Source organism: Solea solea, chromosome 11, assembly GCF_958295425.1.
Source record: "Solea solea chromosome 11, fSolSol10.1, whole genome shotgun sequence".
NCBI classification, from domain to species: domain Eukaryota; kingdom Metazoa; phylum Chordata; class Actinopteri; order Pleuronectiformes; family Soleidae; genus Solea; species Solea solea.
The window spans coordinates 13,737,901-13,752,092 of record NC_081144.1 but is presented as its reverse complement, the minus strand read 5'-3'; the positions used below and the strand labels follow the sequence as shown (position 1 = coordinate 13,752,092).

Here is a 14,192-nt window from a genome sequence, read left to right as displayed (position 1 = left end):
TGTGTGTGTGTGTGTGTGCTCAAGGGCCTCATGACACTGTAGGGTATTAACACTTGACAGCACTGCTGTCTGGCTTGAAGGAGCGTTACCCAGGGAACAGCACGGAGCCTCAGGATTGGCTCAGCTGTCTGGGACACTGTCCTCTGGTTTCTGTTTGAAATGCAATTGATTCTTTTATCTTTTTACAACCTGGAGTGCAGAGGCAGGTGTGCGCGTGTGTGTAGAAGGGAAACTGGCGTGTTGTATTACAGAGAAAGCAAGTGCAAGTGTATTTACTTTGTATGCAAGTGTATACTGCATATATGTATATATATATAATAAATGTGTACAAAGTGGGCACATGTATGGCTGTCTTTGCGTGTGCACAAGGCAGTCTTACCGTTCTCATTGTTCCGATCCTGCACCAAGTGCTGGTAGACAGAGTCTGGAACCTCTGACTGGCGGTAGTACCATTTCACATTCATCAGCAGATGGTCCCGTTTACTCTGCAACACAGAGGTACAGAGAGCAGGTAAGCAGGTGACAAAGACAACAAACTGACACACGGATAAAGCGAGATGATTTTATGTGATTACAATGTCACAAACTCGTCTCACAGCAAGCTGTGACGCTGTGCAGACACACTGTTTATGACTCACACTCGCTGACGCCAAAAGCATTTGGAGCCTTAATGAAGTAAACAGTGGGATGAAAATTGCTGGAGGAAGTATGGAGAGAGAATAACCAAGGGTAAGTATAAGTGTTTAAATGTTAGACATTATCTATTCCCAATCTGGGTTTATTTTCACTTAATGGCACTACTCAAATAAACAATTAATTTCACACACACACACACACATATACATATATATATATATATAAGTGTGTGTTAGTTTGCTGATGGAAAGGAACAGAGACTGTATGCCATACTTGGCACATAATGATCCCTAAGTGCTGCCACCTACTGGCTATTCAAAAATGTGCAAGTCAGCAAAGGCCTGTAACTCTCAAAACGGCCAGCAAGTGGCACCACTGAGGTGAGAAGAGAGCTTCACTGAGACCAGTCAATGAAAGACTACTGGAGAGGGAATTGTGAAAAGAAAAGTGTGCGGTGGGGGTGGGTGTGAAGAAAATGGTAGAAACTGGGGCCAACACTGAGGTGAGAGATGAAAAGGGCAAAATACTGTTTTCATTTCATGTTGTAAAATATTTATTGTGCCTTCACATAAGCCCAACTGACCGTCACAGCGGTTTGAAAAGAACATTAGAAGGAGTGCTGTGCTGCGACACAGTCCTATTGGCCCCTAGTCATCTTTATTAGGGACTCGGCTGCACTGCAATGCATTGCACTAACCGAGTGAGACACCTGCACCATCACAGTGAGTACAGAAGAAATAAGCATATGGAAAAAATTAAAGAAGGGAAAAAAAAAATCTATGGTAATCTAAGATGGTTTAACATCTGCACTTTCAAGACTCATAACTGTATCTGTTTAAGTGTGTGTGTGTGCAGGAACATGAGGTCATGGTAAAGATATTGAAAGTCTTTACAGTACATTGTTCTGTTATGTCACTGGGGAGGAGAGTGAGCACACGCAGCCAAGCAAATCATCATCTGCCTAAACCTTCAAGTCCACCTCTGTTTTTCCCATTCTCTCCATTCCTTCCTTCTTTTTCACCCCCTCTCTTCCCCCTCCCCCTTTCTCTACCTCTACTCCACCTTTCCCAGCCCAGCCCTCCACTCCACTCCACTCCACCACCATTTTCTTTCCTCCCGTTCACAAACCTTGAGCAGGAAGAAGGAACGAGTGAGTGAGTGAGTAAGTGAGGCTGGACATGTTACACAGCAGCTGGCAGTCAGTCAGCTGCATATACTGCTCTAAATGGTTGTGTGAGTATACACACAACACAATCACACAATCACACACACATACTGCTTGTGATTCAGCGAAGAGCCATACGGATGGCCTGAGACACAGACCCCTGAGCACGTAGACATAGCGTGTGTGTGTGAAGAAATGTGTGCAATGACGTCATGTCCCGCCCCCTCCCTGCAGTTAACCCACCCATCCCAACCTCTTGTCTATCCACTGTATAGAAATTGCTGCCTTCTACACTAACAGGCAGTATAAGTTGTTATGCGGTGCTTCTACATAATTAATATTTTAGGGCAGCCGTAAACGCTGCTGGTGTGCTTCCTAAACATACCATTTTCTGCCTGAGCAAAAATAATCTGGAACAACCTGATACTAACAGTAAAAACAGAGGCAGGAAGAAAGACGCACATACAGGTTTTGCACCTTATTCACAAGCGAGGATTATTTTAAAACCTAGCAAATGAACCAAAGCGGAGAGAGAGTGTTACTTCAGCTATAATCAGTAACCTTGTCACTACAGAGTAGCTGCTGCTCTCCAGAGCAGATTGCTGTTTAGAAGCTCACAGCGGCGTTAAGCCCTCTCAGGCAAAAAAAAAAAAAAGGAGGGAGGGAGGGAGGGAGATGGAGAGAAAGACAGAGTGCAACATATGGAGCACGTAGTGGGAGTGAAGCATAGGTTTCAATTATCACAATTCTATAAACACGCGGGGTGGAAAAATGAGTAGATAACACAAGGAGAAAATGAAGGGGGATGACAGACAGCTCAGGCTTGCCACAAAAACGACGAGTTGTATTGTCTGGGGTTTTGCTAAGCCTGCCATAGAAAATGACAGAGAGAGACTATATAACAGGGAACCACGGAGCTGAATTGATTAGAGACATTCCATGCTGCCTGTAGAGCCCCGCACAATGTCAGCCATCTTTGTCTGTCCTGCCAGAGGCTAAACATGGCCCTGCACTCCCTCCTCCTGGGCCCTAAACCCTGGGAATGCTACTCACTGTGGAAAGGCCAAAAGACTTACTAACCCACTACTGAGAGAAAGAAATGAAACAGGAGAAGACGAAAAGAAAAGACAGAGCAAGGGAGCAGAGCAAAGGACATATGAGAGGAGGAATGAGGAAAGAGAGAAAGCTATTGGATTAAGGGAGGAGGAGGAAGACCTTCTCATTTCCTCTGACTTAAAATTACAACTATCCTCCTCCTGCTTTGCTGAAACCCCCAGGGTACAAGGCTCCCCCCTTTATTCACAGAGGAGATATAAATCTGAGAGTCATGGTTTGGGGCCGAACATAATGGTACCGCCCCTCCCTCCAGTGGCTCAGCCTGGCCTGTGGCATTCTTAGGCACACTCATCACACAGGGCTATGATTATAGGGGGATCTTGAAAAGGGGATATGGCGGAAAATATTTCAAGGTTATAAGAGGAATATTTCCTTTAGAATGACTTTCAGAACAAATCAATGCTTTACTAAAAGCATTCAGAGACAAATTAGGCATTGTGTGAGAGAGATAATTCACCCTCTGACTAGCTAAAGGTGGCTGGCCCCTTGAATCCATAATGGCTGTGCAATTTTCTTTGTGAGACTGCATGTGTGCAGTCAACTCTAGAGCTGGGGCCTCGTGTATGACCATACCACTACAAAGCTTAGAGGGTAAGGGGGAAACACAGAGGGCAGACTTTTTTTTTTTACAAGGAAAAGCTTTACATTTGAAAAGAAACCAGTTCTTATTTAAAGGCGCTGTTTTTGTAAAGAAATTGGTAAAAGTCGATCAGGTGAATCCAGTGATTTTCATCGCAACATGTGTGCCAATAGTAACAACTATTCATGTCAATTTGTTGATATTTGGACTGCACAGCAGCAACAGCAGCAACAGCACGCCGTTAAGTTCTCCCACATCCGTTCACAGTGACCTTTACAATATGCTCATTACTTTGCAGCAAAGCCGACATGTGACAAAACTAAGAGTACGTTGTTACAACCTGTAACCCTCAAACCTGATGCCCTGTTCCTCTTTCTCCCCCTGCACTGTAGCACCAGAGCTGTGCTTTAAACAAAACCAGACGCTCTCACTCAAACACGACAACCCCAATGCACCTCGTTAACAGGAAACCTCTGTTTATTTTCTCTACTTTTCAAACACTCTCTTCTTCCTCTGCTAACTCTGTTAGAGACCCCCCCCCCCACACACACACACACACACAACTAGTGACATCAGCAGCCAGGATCTATGACTTCCTTCAGATGGTGGCAGCCAGAAGTAAGGAAGGAAAGACAGATCCCAAACACACAGACAAAGGAGATGGTGAGAGGGAGGGAAGAGGGGGAGGTCAAACAGAGCAGCAGCAGCAGCAACAGCAGCTCAGTGTTAGCCAGGAATGTCAGGCAGATCAGCTAGGCTAGCAGGATGTAGAGCTAACAGCTTAGTTAGCCAACACCTCAGGGCCAGGGGAGGCTCAGGTATGGCATATCAGGGGCTGGTCACTGTGTGACATTGACAGAGAGAGGCTCAAAATGGCATGGACGGGGGATTGTTGGAGTATTCACCTTGCTCGCCACCAGAGGAGAGCAAGCAAGCACAGCCAAAGAACAAAAGGCTGATTGTGGCATTTGGAGGCAGAGATGGGATCTGGGAGGACTAATCTGCTGCTCCGACATGATAAGATTAGAGAAGGGAGGCAGGCAGGAAGAGCTGGCTGGGACGATCACACATACACTTACATAAACACACACAGACACACACACACACACACTAAGGAAGATGGATCTGATTGGAAGGCTTTTCCACTTTGCTTTTTCCTTTCCTCATTTTCCCTCTTTCTTATTTTCTTGCACTCTCTCTGAGACAGAGGGATCCGCCAGCCCTCAATAAGCACTTCCATCTGGACAACAGAACACACACACACACACGCGCACACACATTTAGTGTGTGTGAACATACACTGGTGAGGTACAAGAATCTGCTGTGCTCACGCAATCTTTGACATCTCAGTGACTGACAAAGGAGGTTGTTACAAAGAAATGCCAGCATGCTGAGCAAACACACACACACAAGCGAATGAGCACGCTCTGTCACGCACACACACACACACACACACAAATAACAGGCTTTCAGGATAAGCACCACTATTCTTCTTGCAGCCTGCAGTAGAGCAGGGCAGGCTGGGACTCTGTGTCAGAGGTAAGAGGAGACACCTCTAAATCACGTTGTCAGAGGCAGCAGCAGGTTTCCACTCTGCAATCCTCCTTTCCTTAATGGCTTCTCGGTGAGAACTTGAGCTATTTGGTGCAAGCAAGGATAACTTGCCCCTCAAGCTACATTCTGTTATGCACATATAATAACCCCAAACAATGCAGATTAAAATATTTGAGAGGAGGAACTGTGCAGTCTGCTTCCTCGCCTGGCAACAAGAACAAATGTAGAGTGTGGAATGCAGGGAGAGGAATGGGGGAAGGGAGGGAGGTGGTGAGGTGAGCCCCAGCTGTGGTGGCGGTGCTAGCAGGACCTTTGCACCATGCCTACACAGTGGTGTCTCTCTCTTTGGCTTGACCCGTTTGGATATTAAATTGACGACCTCTACTTTGAACGCACAAGACCCATCTGTCACTCGGCTGCGTGTTTGATTGGATGAGCATTTGCCATTTCAAAGTAGGCTTTTTTTGTTGCACTTTGTGTGTGTGCGTGTGTGAGAGAGAGACTTTGAACTTGACATATCTCATATCATATCTACCTTAAATTTAAACCTCCTTTTCAACAAATCAAGCAGGTGTGCATAAATCACTTTATGACACATGCGAGTCACTGTACAATTTGTCGACATACAGCGACACATCAGAGCATGTTAACAGGCTCTGCTTGTCATCTAGGAAATAGAAGGAGTGATGGTGGTAGAGATGGAGAGGGGAAAGAAAATGAAGAAAGGGTTGTGTCACATGAGCTCACAGATGATACAGGCTAAAAACCGAGGGCTGAGGGCCATTACTGCTGGATCATACGGTCAACCACTGGCACACTATAAAACACTCAAGAGTCACAAGCACCACACATGACTCTAACCCTGCCTCACTCCATGCTAATAACAAACAATTATAAATGCAACAGTCTTTACTTCATATCTCCTCTGTTACAAATGGGTCTCAGTGGCAAACATTCAATGAATGGCAGAAATAATAAGACACAGCCATGATGTTGACCACATTGCCCTTCTTGCAGACAGAGAGGGGAGGGGAGGGGAGGACACCAGCCTGAGCTGCTCACTTCATAAAATAGCCAGGCTCTGTCCACTTATTCTGCAAGGGATTGCTTTTCCTCACGTAATTTAACAGGAGTTAAGAGATCGTTCAGACAGTGGCACTATGAAAGTCATACGGACAGAGGATAAAAGAATAGAGAATGTGTTTTAGGACGACCTATAAAGATCTGTAGCATAATGATGATCATTAGCGCCACAACACAGCCAAGGGACACCAGGGATCTGACAACGTGTGTTCAGGGATTTAGACTACACACAAACACACACACACACACACGCACTCATTTCTTTCTTTATTTAGTGAGAGCACAATCTGAACTCTTTACAGCCAGAGTGTGAATTCAACACACTATTCTATCTATTTTCAGATAGATGAGTAAATCTCTAGTGTAGAGTGTGTCCAGCGCACTGCCAGGCAAATGTTAGTGCTAAACCAGTCATGTAATGTACAACTGTGTGTGTCATAAGCGCACACACAAACACATACACAGCGATCTAACAATCATCTGACCAAATCAACAACAATAAGAGGCAAAGTAGGGCCTTTGTTGAAAGCGGTTAACTACCGCTTGCCGCCAGTACACTGCTAGCTATCGTCAGGTTAATTAACAGTGATGTGGCAACATTTACAGGGAGCAAGGCAATGTTTAAAAATTATAAATACCCACAAGAGGAAGAGTAAAATGAAGCCACTGCGGAGAGAAACTCCCGTCTCCTGTGAGAAATGGGAGGCTTGGAAATAAAGGAATTGCAGGACACGGGCTAAACTATAATGTAGAAGTTGTGGTGATGAGTTGTGTGTCGTCTGGATGCCATTGACAAAAACAACAAGTTTGTCATAGACAATAAAACAATGAAACGGGAGAACATTTGTGACAATGAACAAAACGTGTTACACTGCCTACATGTCTGTGTCCTGGGATCAATCAGAGCCTCTACACTGGTCCCTGGGGTTTGTTTTACAGCAAATGGTAGAACTGAAAAAAAAAACGATTCAGACCTAAACTTCTTCTGTTTGCATTCTGTATTTGAATGTAATAAATGAATTAGCCTCTGATCAATATATTAAATGATTTTGCTCTGGCCTCTCTTAAGTTTGATTTCAACATGAGACATTATTTCAAATAAATATTAAACAAGTGTGACACACAAAAAGGGAAGTTATGATTTTGGCTGTTAAAAACATGCTTGGCTGGTGATTTACCATCCACCTTGAGTCAAAAAGTCAATGTCAGTCACCGCTTGCAGCACAAGCAGGGTACGGACCAACATGCAGATCCAAGTAAGACTTCAAACACGGGCTGCTTGAGGACAGATGGAGGCAGTTAGTGGAGCTCATATCTGGGTGTTCAGATGATAATACTGACTATATTTCCAAGCTTTCACTCTCAGACAGACATACAATTAGAAACCTGCCAGAAAAGACTGTAATTTCTGACTGTAGTCATTCATTTAGCGCCTTCAAAGCCACCTTGCTTTGATATCTGGCTACGGTTTGTGTGTGTTTGCTAGAGTGTGATGATCATCAAACCTAGTCATTTAAAAGGCAGAGAAGACGCAGCAGAGTGGGAACAAAAAGCAGACATGCAGCAGTGTGGATGCCAACTGCCATAAAAACACCAAGAACAACAACACCTTATGTGTGTGTGTGTCTGTGTACAGCCCAAGATGTTTTCTTAGTGCAGCGTTTGGTCTACAGTCAACCTAATAACAATGAGTCAGAATTCAGAGTTAGACACAAAAACACAAAGACGGAGGAATGCTCTTTTGGATGCCAAGGGCTTCCTTTGGGTTGTGCACTTTGTGTCTGTGTTTAAACGGTCTGGTGTTTTGTTTGGGAGCATGTTTGTCTTTGATCCATTATGTTAGCTTTGCCTTGTTAGCACAGCCTGGTGAGCTAATAAGACATCTTACTAAAACTGACTGAACTACTGCTGTGGAAGAATAGAGGGGGAACTGCTTGGAGAGAGACGGGTGTGCACAAAGGACATGAATATCAAGCTCTTTATCGCTCGCTTTCTCTCTCTCTCTCTCTATGTGTGTGAGTGTACTTGTCATATTGGATGTCTGCCCAGCCAGCTAATCCAGACCCTGTGTGTGTGTGTGCATGCGTGTGTGTGGCAGCCCACAGAGCAGGGTAAGGCAGAGAAGGGCTGATTGAGCACTGTAATGGAAGACAGAAAGTGAGAAGGTTTGCTTAAACCAATGCTAATTTCTCTACCGTCTTCACACATATACAGTATAGGTACATTCAATTTCAGGCTACAGTGAAGGTTAATGCAGTTGCAATAAATGTGAAAAGCAAAAAAAGATTTGACCCGGAGCAGGGTGGTGTGTGCGCCTGTGAATTATATCAACTCACAGGGGAGTCAGAGAGGTGGCTGTGCAGGGATGTGTGCCACTTCAAAAAGAGTGATGGGTTATGTGCTTTGAAAGCGGTGATTTAGAATAACGTGTAAGTGTGTGTTCATGAATGCTTAGCTCTTTTCTATTCAAGAGCAGCTGTCAGGCCATCAGAGGAGTGTCTATAGGCAGTGTGTGTGTGTGTGTGGTCAGCTCACAGGTGAGAGGAATATTTATGAAGCTTCCAACACACACACACAGACCAACAGCACTTCCGAAGAACACACACACACCAAGGAGAGAGGAGTGGGATGCACAGCGAGAGATTGAGGCAAACATGAGCAGAGAACGAGAGCTCAAGCATGCAGAAAAAGATCTTTAAGCTGCATGTGAAAGCAGCAAACAGCCTTGAAGAGCTAAACCAGTTTTGATAGTACTGTTTTATCTGGTCACTGCTTCTGAAGATATCCATCTCCATGTGTCTCTTCCCCCTCTTATCTTGTGTCTGAAGGTGACCTTGCCTGCTTTTCAGTCTCTGGTGATGACACTGGCCCTATCAGCAATACATCATGTAAGCTGTGTATAAGCCAGATGCCACACTCGCTGAGCAGTGGGTGGTCTGTCAGGCAAGCTTGCTTTGTACAATATGCAAATAATCGCATGCAAATTACCAACCCGCGTGTGTCACGATATATCAGAGTGGATGCAAATGTAGCAGGATAACAGGCGAGTATGTGTTAGCAAATGACTTTAAGATGTTACAGACCTCTCACCAAATACAGTTAAAGCTCACAAAATGGAAACGATACTCGCAGTCACTGTAGTCTCAGTGCTGCGGAAGAATGTAATTGTAAAACATGTGCGAATGTGCACACACACAGGCGCACACACATATACACACACACACACACACACACACACACACACACACTGGCAAGAAGCTCTAAGCAGCCTCCTGCTGTGCTGCAACAAGAGATGTATTGTAGACAACACAGCTGCAATAACAAGGCTGGCCCAACCCAATACTCGAAGAAGCTGTACTGCATGACTCTCAGTCTGCACTGGCAATAACAGCCACCATATTGTAACTCAATTACAGATGGGCTTTTGGTGAGTGTCAGTGAGGCACATTTCAGTCTATTTGAAATGAGAAAACCTGGAAATGAGGTTTAATTCACGGCGGAACAGCACCGTCTGCTCCGCTTCCTTAACTCAATAATTACATGGGATGAAACAAACCTGGAATCGAATTTCAAAGGCATTTTTTAAACTGGCAGAAAAGGATGACTTGATCAAATTATTGGCTGACATTTTTATTTATTCCCAAAAGCAATTAAAACACCAATTAAGAGATTTCACATATTGCAGTTCAGCAAAAACATCAATGGTTTGCCTATGGACTTATCGCACACTGTCAACTGGGTAATTGTTATTGCATCCTAGTTAGGCTAATATGAATTAAAAAAAACAACAAAACAATAAAATAAAATGTATATGATGATTAATATTTAGAAAGTGAAAAAAAATACCAGTGCAGGTGCAAAACAAAAGGTGGAGTAAGATATGAAATGTTGGATTAAGAAAGGGAGAAACACATTATTATGTGTTATCTGAACAAATGTGCTGTGAATACAACTGCATTTGTCAAAAGGAAAAATACATTTCAAACAGATTTGCATAGCTACATCTAACAAATTCTGAAGGCTTAAGGCACCTGCTAAAATATAACCTCGTTTTTAAATTTCTGCACAGTCAAAAGAAGTTGGAAATATAAAACTGTGCACAATTCTGTTCCTAGTTATTTGGACCCCTGGGTTTTACAGTATATCTTCAGATATAAATGCAAATGAACCAATTAAATGTTAGACTATTTTCTAATATGTCCAAAGTCAATGAATAGCAGCAAATAAATGCTTTCACGTAGAGAAAAATATATACACATTAAATGTACAATATATTGTTGACAGCACTTTTATTTAAATGTATGATTTTATTAGTTCAGCCTGGTTAAAACCTCCTATACTTATCAGGTGTAACAGCAGGAGAAGCAGACTGATGCTGATATTCTAAACCTAACACTTGGGGTCAACATCAGCCCATGTTCAGTGTTAGAGAGACTGATAACACACTATTGCACAGAGCGTAATAAGATGTGGACCTGTGTTTGCGCCATATGTGAGGGGAGGGGCTAAGGCTTGGAGAAACAGAGAGCACAGGAAACAGATATGCAATGGGAAATTAGTGACAGTAGAGGCCAGGGTCACACAATATGACAAGTGGCCATAAATTTAGTAGGCAACATAAATATAATATTTGGGTTTTAAGCCTAACCACAGTAAAAAATGAGGGAGGTTCTATCGTGCTGTGGGGCTGCTTTGCTGCCTCTGGTACTGGATGCTCTGAATGTATCAAAGGGATGATGAAATCAGAAGGTTACCACGGCATTTCAGAGCGAAATGAGATACCCAGTGTCAGAAAAATACGTTTGAGGCAAAAGTCTTTCAGTGAGGCAGCTTAAAGCACACACACATCAGCACAAATCAATGGTTAAAAAGAAGAATATGTTCAATTTTAAAATGGCTATTAATGAGTTCTGATTGCACTGATAGAGAGCTAAATATGCAAAAACATCTGCTAACTCAGACAACTTGAACACACAGACAAGTGAAAGAGAGCCATTTCTGCCAGAGATCTAGCAAACGATCAGTGGCTCCCAATTACATTTTGTATCATTTCAAGTTTTTCTTTCTTTTGTTCAGTAATCATGGAGATTTTGTTAAAATATCATGGCTGTAAAAAAAATGCAATCCGTTGTATTTTTCTGTAAAGACTTATAATACTTATAGCAAATAGAAAAGTAAACAACTACTCACAGAGAACATGGGAAACACATTGAAATCATGATGATCAGCATGTCAAACACACTGGTTATGGTTCACACATAGACACACACACACACACACCCACAGAGCACCCACCGAGAGAGAACACCAGACAAAGAGGCTGAACAACACACCAACGTCTCTACTCTCTGCAACCCAGGCACATCAAAGCCTTCTCCTCCCATTTATCTGTGTGTGCCTGTAAATCAAAAGCTATACTTTGAAAAGGCACTCACACCCACACAGGCTCAGACTGCATTTGCTTTGTGTTGCAGTGTCCAGGGTTGGGTAGGGAAGGCAAAGGATTTTGATGTAGACGGGGGAATCATTCGCCTTGACTCACTCTGTCAGGGAGAACAGGGAAATGACTGTTTACCCACAGTGAGTGAGAGGGGGGAAAAAAAAGAGAGGAGCAACAGGACACAGAGGTCAGTGGTGTGTCTGAGAATGTTCTTTCTTCTCCACAACTCACCTACTGCCTCACATTCACCCTTAACTTGCCCCTGCCAACATCACTGAAAGGTGACATGCACACATGCAGGTTCACGCACCTATCCTTTTAAGGACTCTGCATCGACTTCCATTTAGTTAGACAGCCTAAACAAAGAGGTATCCCTGACCAGTTAATACCTAACCACAATTCAACCATAACCAGGTCCTCAGAAATTAGGCTCTGCCTTATTTGGACCAAGTCTTGGTCTCCATGATGACTAATGATCCTGACAGGGCCAATGTTTAAGCCAGAAAAGGTCCTAAAGAGGTAACAAATACCAGAACACACACACAGACTCATCAACCTACACCTTTAAGGCCATCTGTAAAGCATATTAAATAACAGGCCTTTCAGTGTAATTAGTTGAAGCAACATGTTCAGAGGCCAAGACACTTTAACAGGAATGGAAGAGGAATAAATGTACAAACACATTTAGAAACCAACAGAGGGAAAAAAACAAGAATGCACACACACACACACGCACAGGATCTGTGCATCCCAGTGTGACCATATGGTTTGGCGGGGACTTCCTACCCACCGCAGAGGAAGTGTCCGTTTACAGTGTTCAGTTTAGTTGTCCGCCATCACATCCTGTCTCCCAGCTCTAAACGGCCATGTGAAGCCTGCTTGGCTCAGCCCAGTCATGGCTTTGGAGTTAAATCAAGCAGAAAGGAGACACAGTTCACCATACCATGCAATCAGCATCAGCGTGAGATCTAGTATGGTGCACGCAACCTCAATAGACAAAGCACTGGCAGAATAAAGAGAGTCTTATGTACTACAGCTTGTGTGCAAAGCTATTCCGTGTTCAGTCTGTCTTATTGGCAGCGTCTTGCTGCTTTTTTTTTCTCCATTGTGGTGTAATGACTGACATCAACCTGTCCTTGGGTGGAGGGTGATGTTCTCACAGCTGGCTCTTTGTAACAGCGTCATCCACGCTTGTAATAGATTGTGTGTGTAGAATGATATGATAGGCTGATGATGGGACGATCCAGTAGACATTGACTAACAGTCTGTGGAATACAACAGGGTGCGGTTATTGATGACTCTCTTAAACACTGGATATCATTGCCATGACAGCCCATACATTATCACAGTGTAGCCACGCCCCATCACCAGCCCTGAGCCAATGGGCAAGCAGCTGCCAAGCAAAATATCCCCAGCAGTGTTGGGATGGTTGAAGGAGAGAGGAGAATGCTAAATGTGCCACTTCATCTGGTGAGTGACACAGAGCTTCTTGTTTACCGTGTGGCACTGAGATTTGCATCTTTTTTTTTTTTTTTTAACCGTAGCCCGCTTCCTCTACCCTTACTTCTGTTCTTCTCCTCTGTTAACCCCCTGCTTCACTCCCACAATCCACCTTGTTTGTGGAGGTGCTACATGAAGTGGGTATTACCCCACCCTGCTGCTATGATATTGATCAGCTTCCTCCCTCCCTCTATTCCTTTCCCTCTCCTCTCTTCATAGCCCCACTGCATTGATTCCACCTCTCCCGCTAAGCCCGCCAGCTAGGAGTGATTACACAAGCTGCTCACACACAGTGATGCAAGTGCACAATACTCATGCTAGAACCCATAGTAGGGATGTAGGGAGGAGTAGCCTTGCTTAAAAGCTTTAAAACTCAGTGGCTGTTGCACCAGCCCAGAGAAAACACTACTTCTTTTTAAGTAAACTATTGACAGCACGCTTGATATGACATATGATAACAATAAACATCCTTTTTATAGCATGTTAGCAATAGCACATCAGCAGGCTGGCATTAAGCTGGCTTTGCTCTGATGGTTTTTGCCAGGGTGGTGTGGATTGGCAGGTGCGCTCTAGACACCTAGTGATTCTGAGCAGAGCCTTCACAGAGCTCTCTCGCATACACACATGCACACATGCACGCACACACGCACGCACGCACTCCTTATAAGGACCTACAGTGCTTCACTAACCATCCTAAGACTAACAGCCAGCCTACTAAAGTCGGAGCAGTTACATGAAACAGCAGAGAGTGGGTGTCGGAGCCACAAAGACAAAAGACCAAATCCAAAATCAGCTGCGTGAGGAGAATTAAAGGTTGGATTAAAGCCACACTGCCTTGGATAATGTGTGCAAGCAACAGGAGTCATCTGTGCACACTTGCACATAATTGAGTTAAATACCAACCCTCTCCTGGTTATGAGACAGCATCTCTGCTAACAATAGCCAATAGAGTGTGAAAGGTTGTGGACGGGGAGTCCTGGCTGACGAGCTAACAAGGGCAATGTAGGCCAATGCCACAAGAACGAACACTTATCTCTGTGTAACATCTTTCTGGCAGTAGCAATAATCTAGCAGAGAGTCTACAGCAAGGCCAGAGATCCCACATAATATACACAGGC

At 43.9% G+C, this 14,192-nt stretch overlaps 1 protein-coding gene across 7 annotated transcripts in view; it reads right to left on the bottom strand.

Moving 5' to 3' along the window:
• The window catches only part of rerea (arginine-glutamic acid dipeptide (RE) repeats a), a 125,298-nt gene that overhangs the window by 36,564 nt on the left and 74,542 nt on the right, over positions 1-14,192 (bottom strand). For all 7 annotated transcript variants that reach the window (XM_058642103.1, XM_058642100.1, XM_058642104.1 and 4 more), the window contains one exon: positions 380-485. In XM_058642103.1, coding sequence (XP_058498086.1) covers positions 380-485 — 106 coding nt within the window. The remainder of the gene's footprint in view (positions 1-379; positions 486-14,192) is intronic.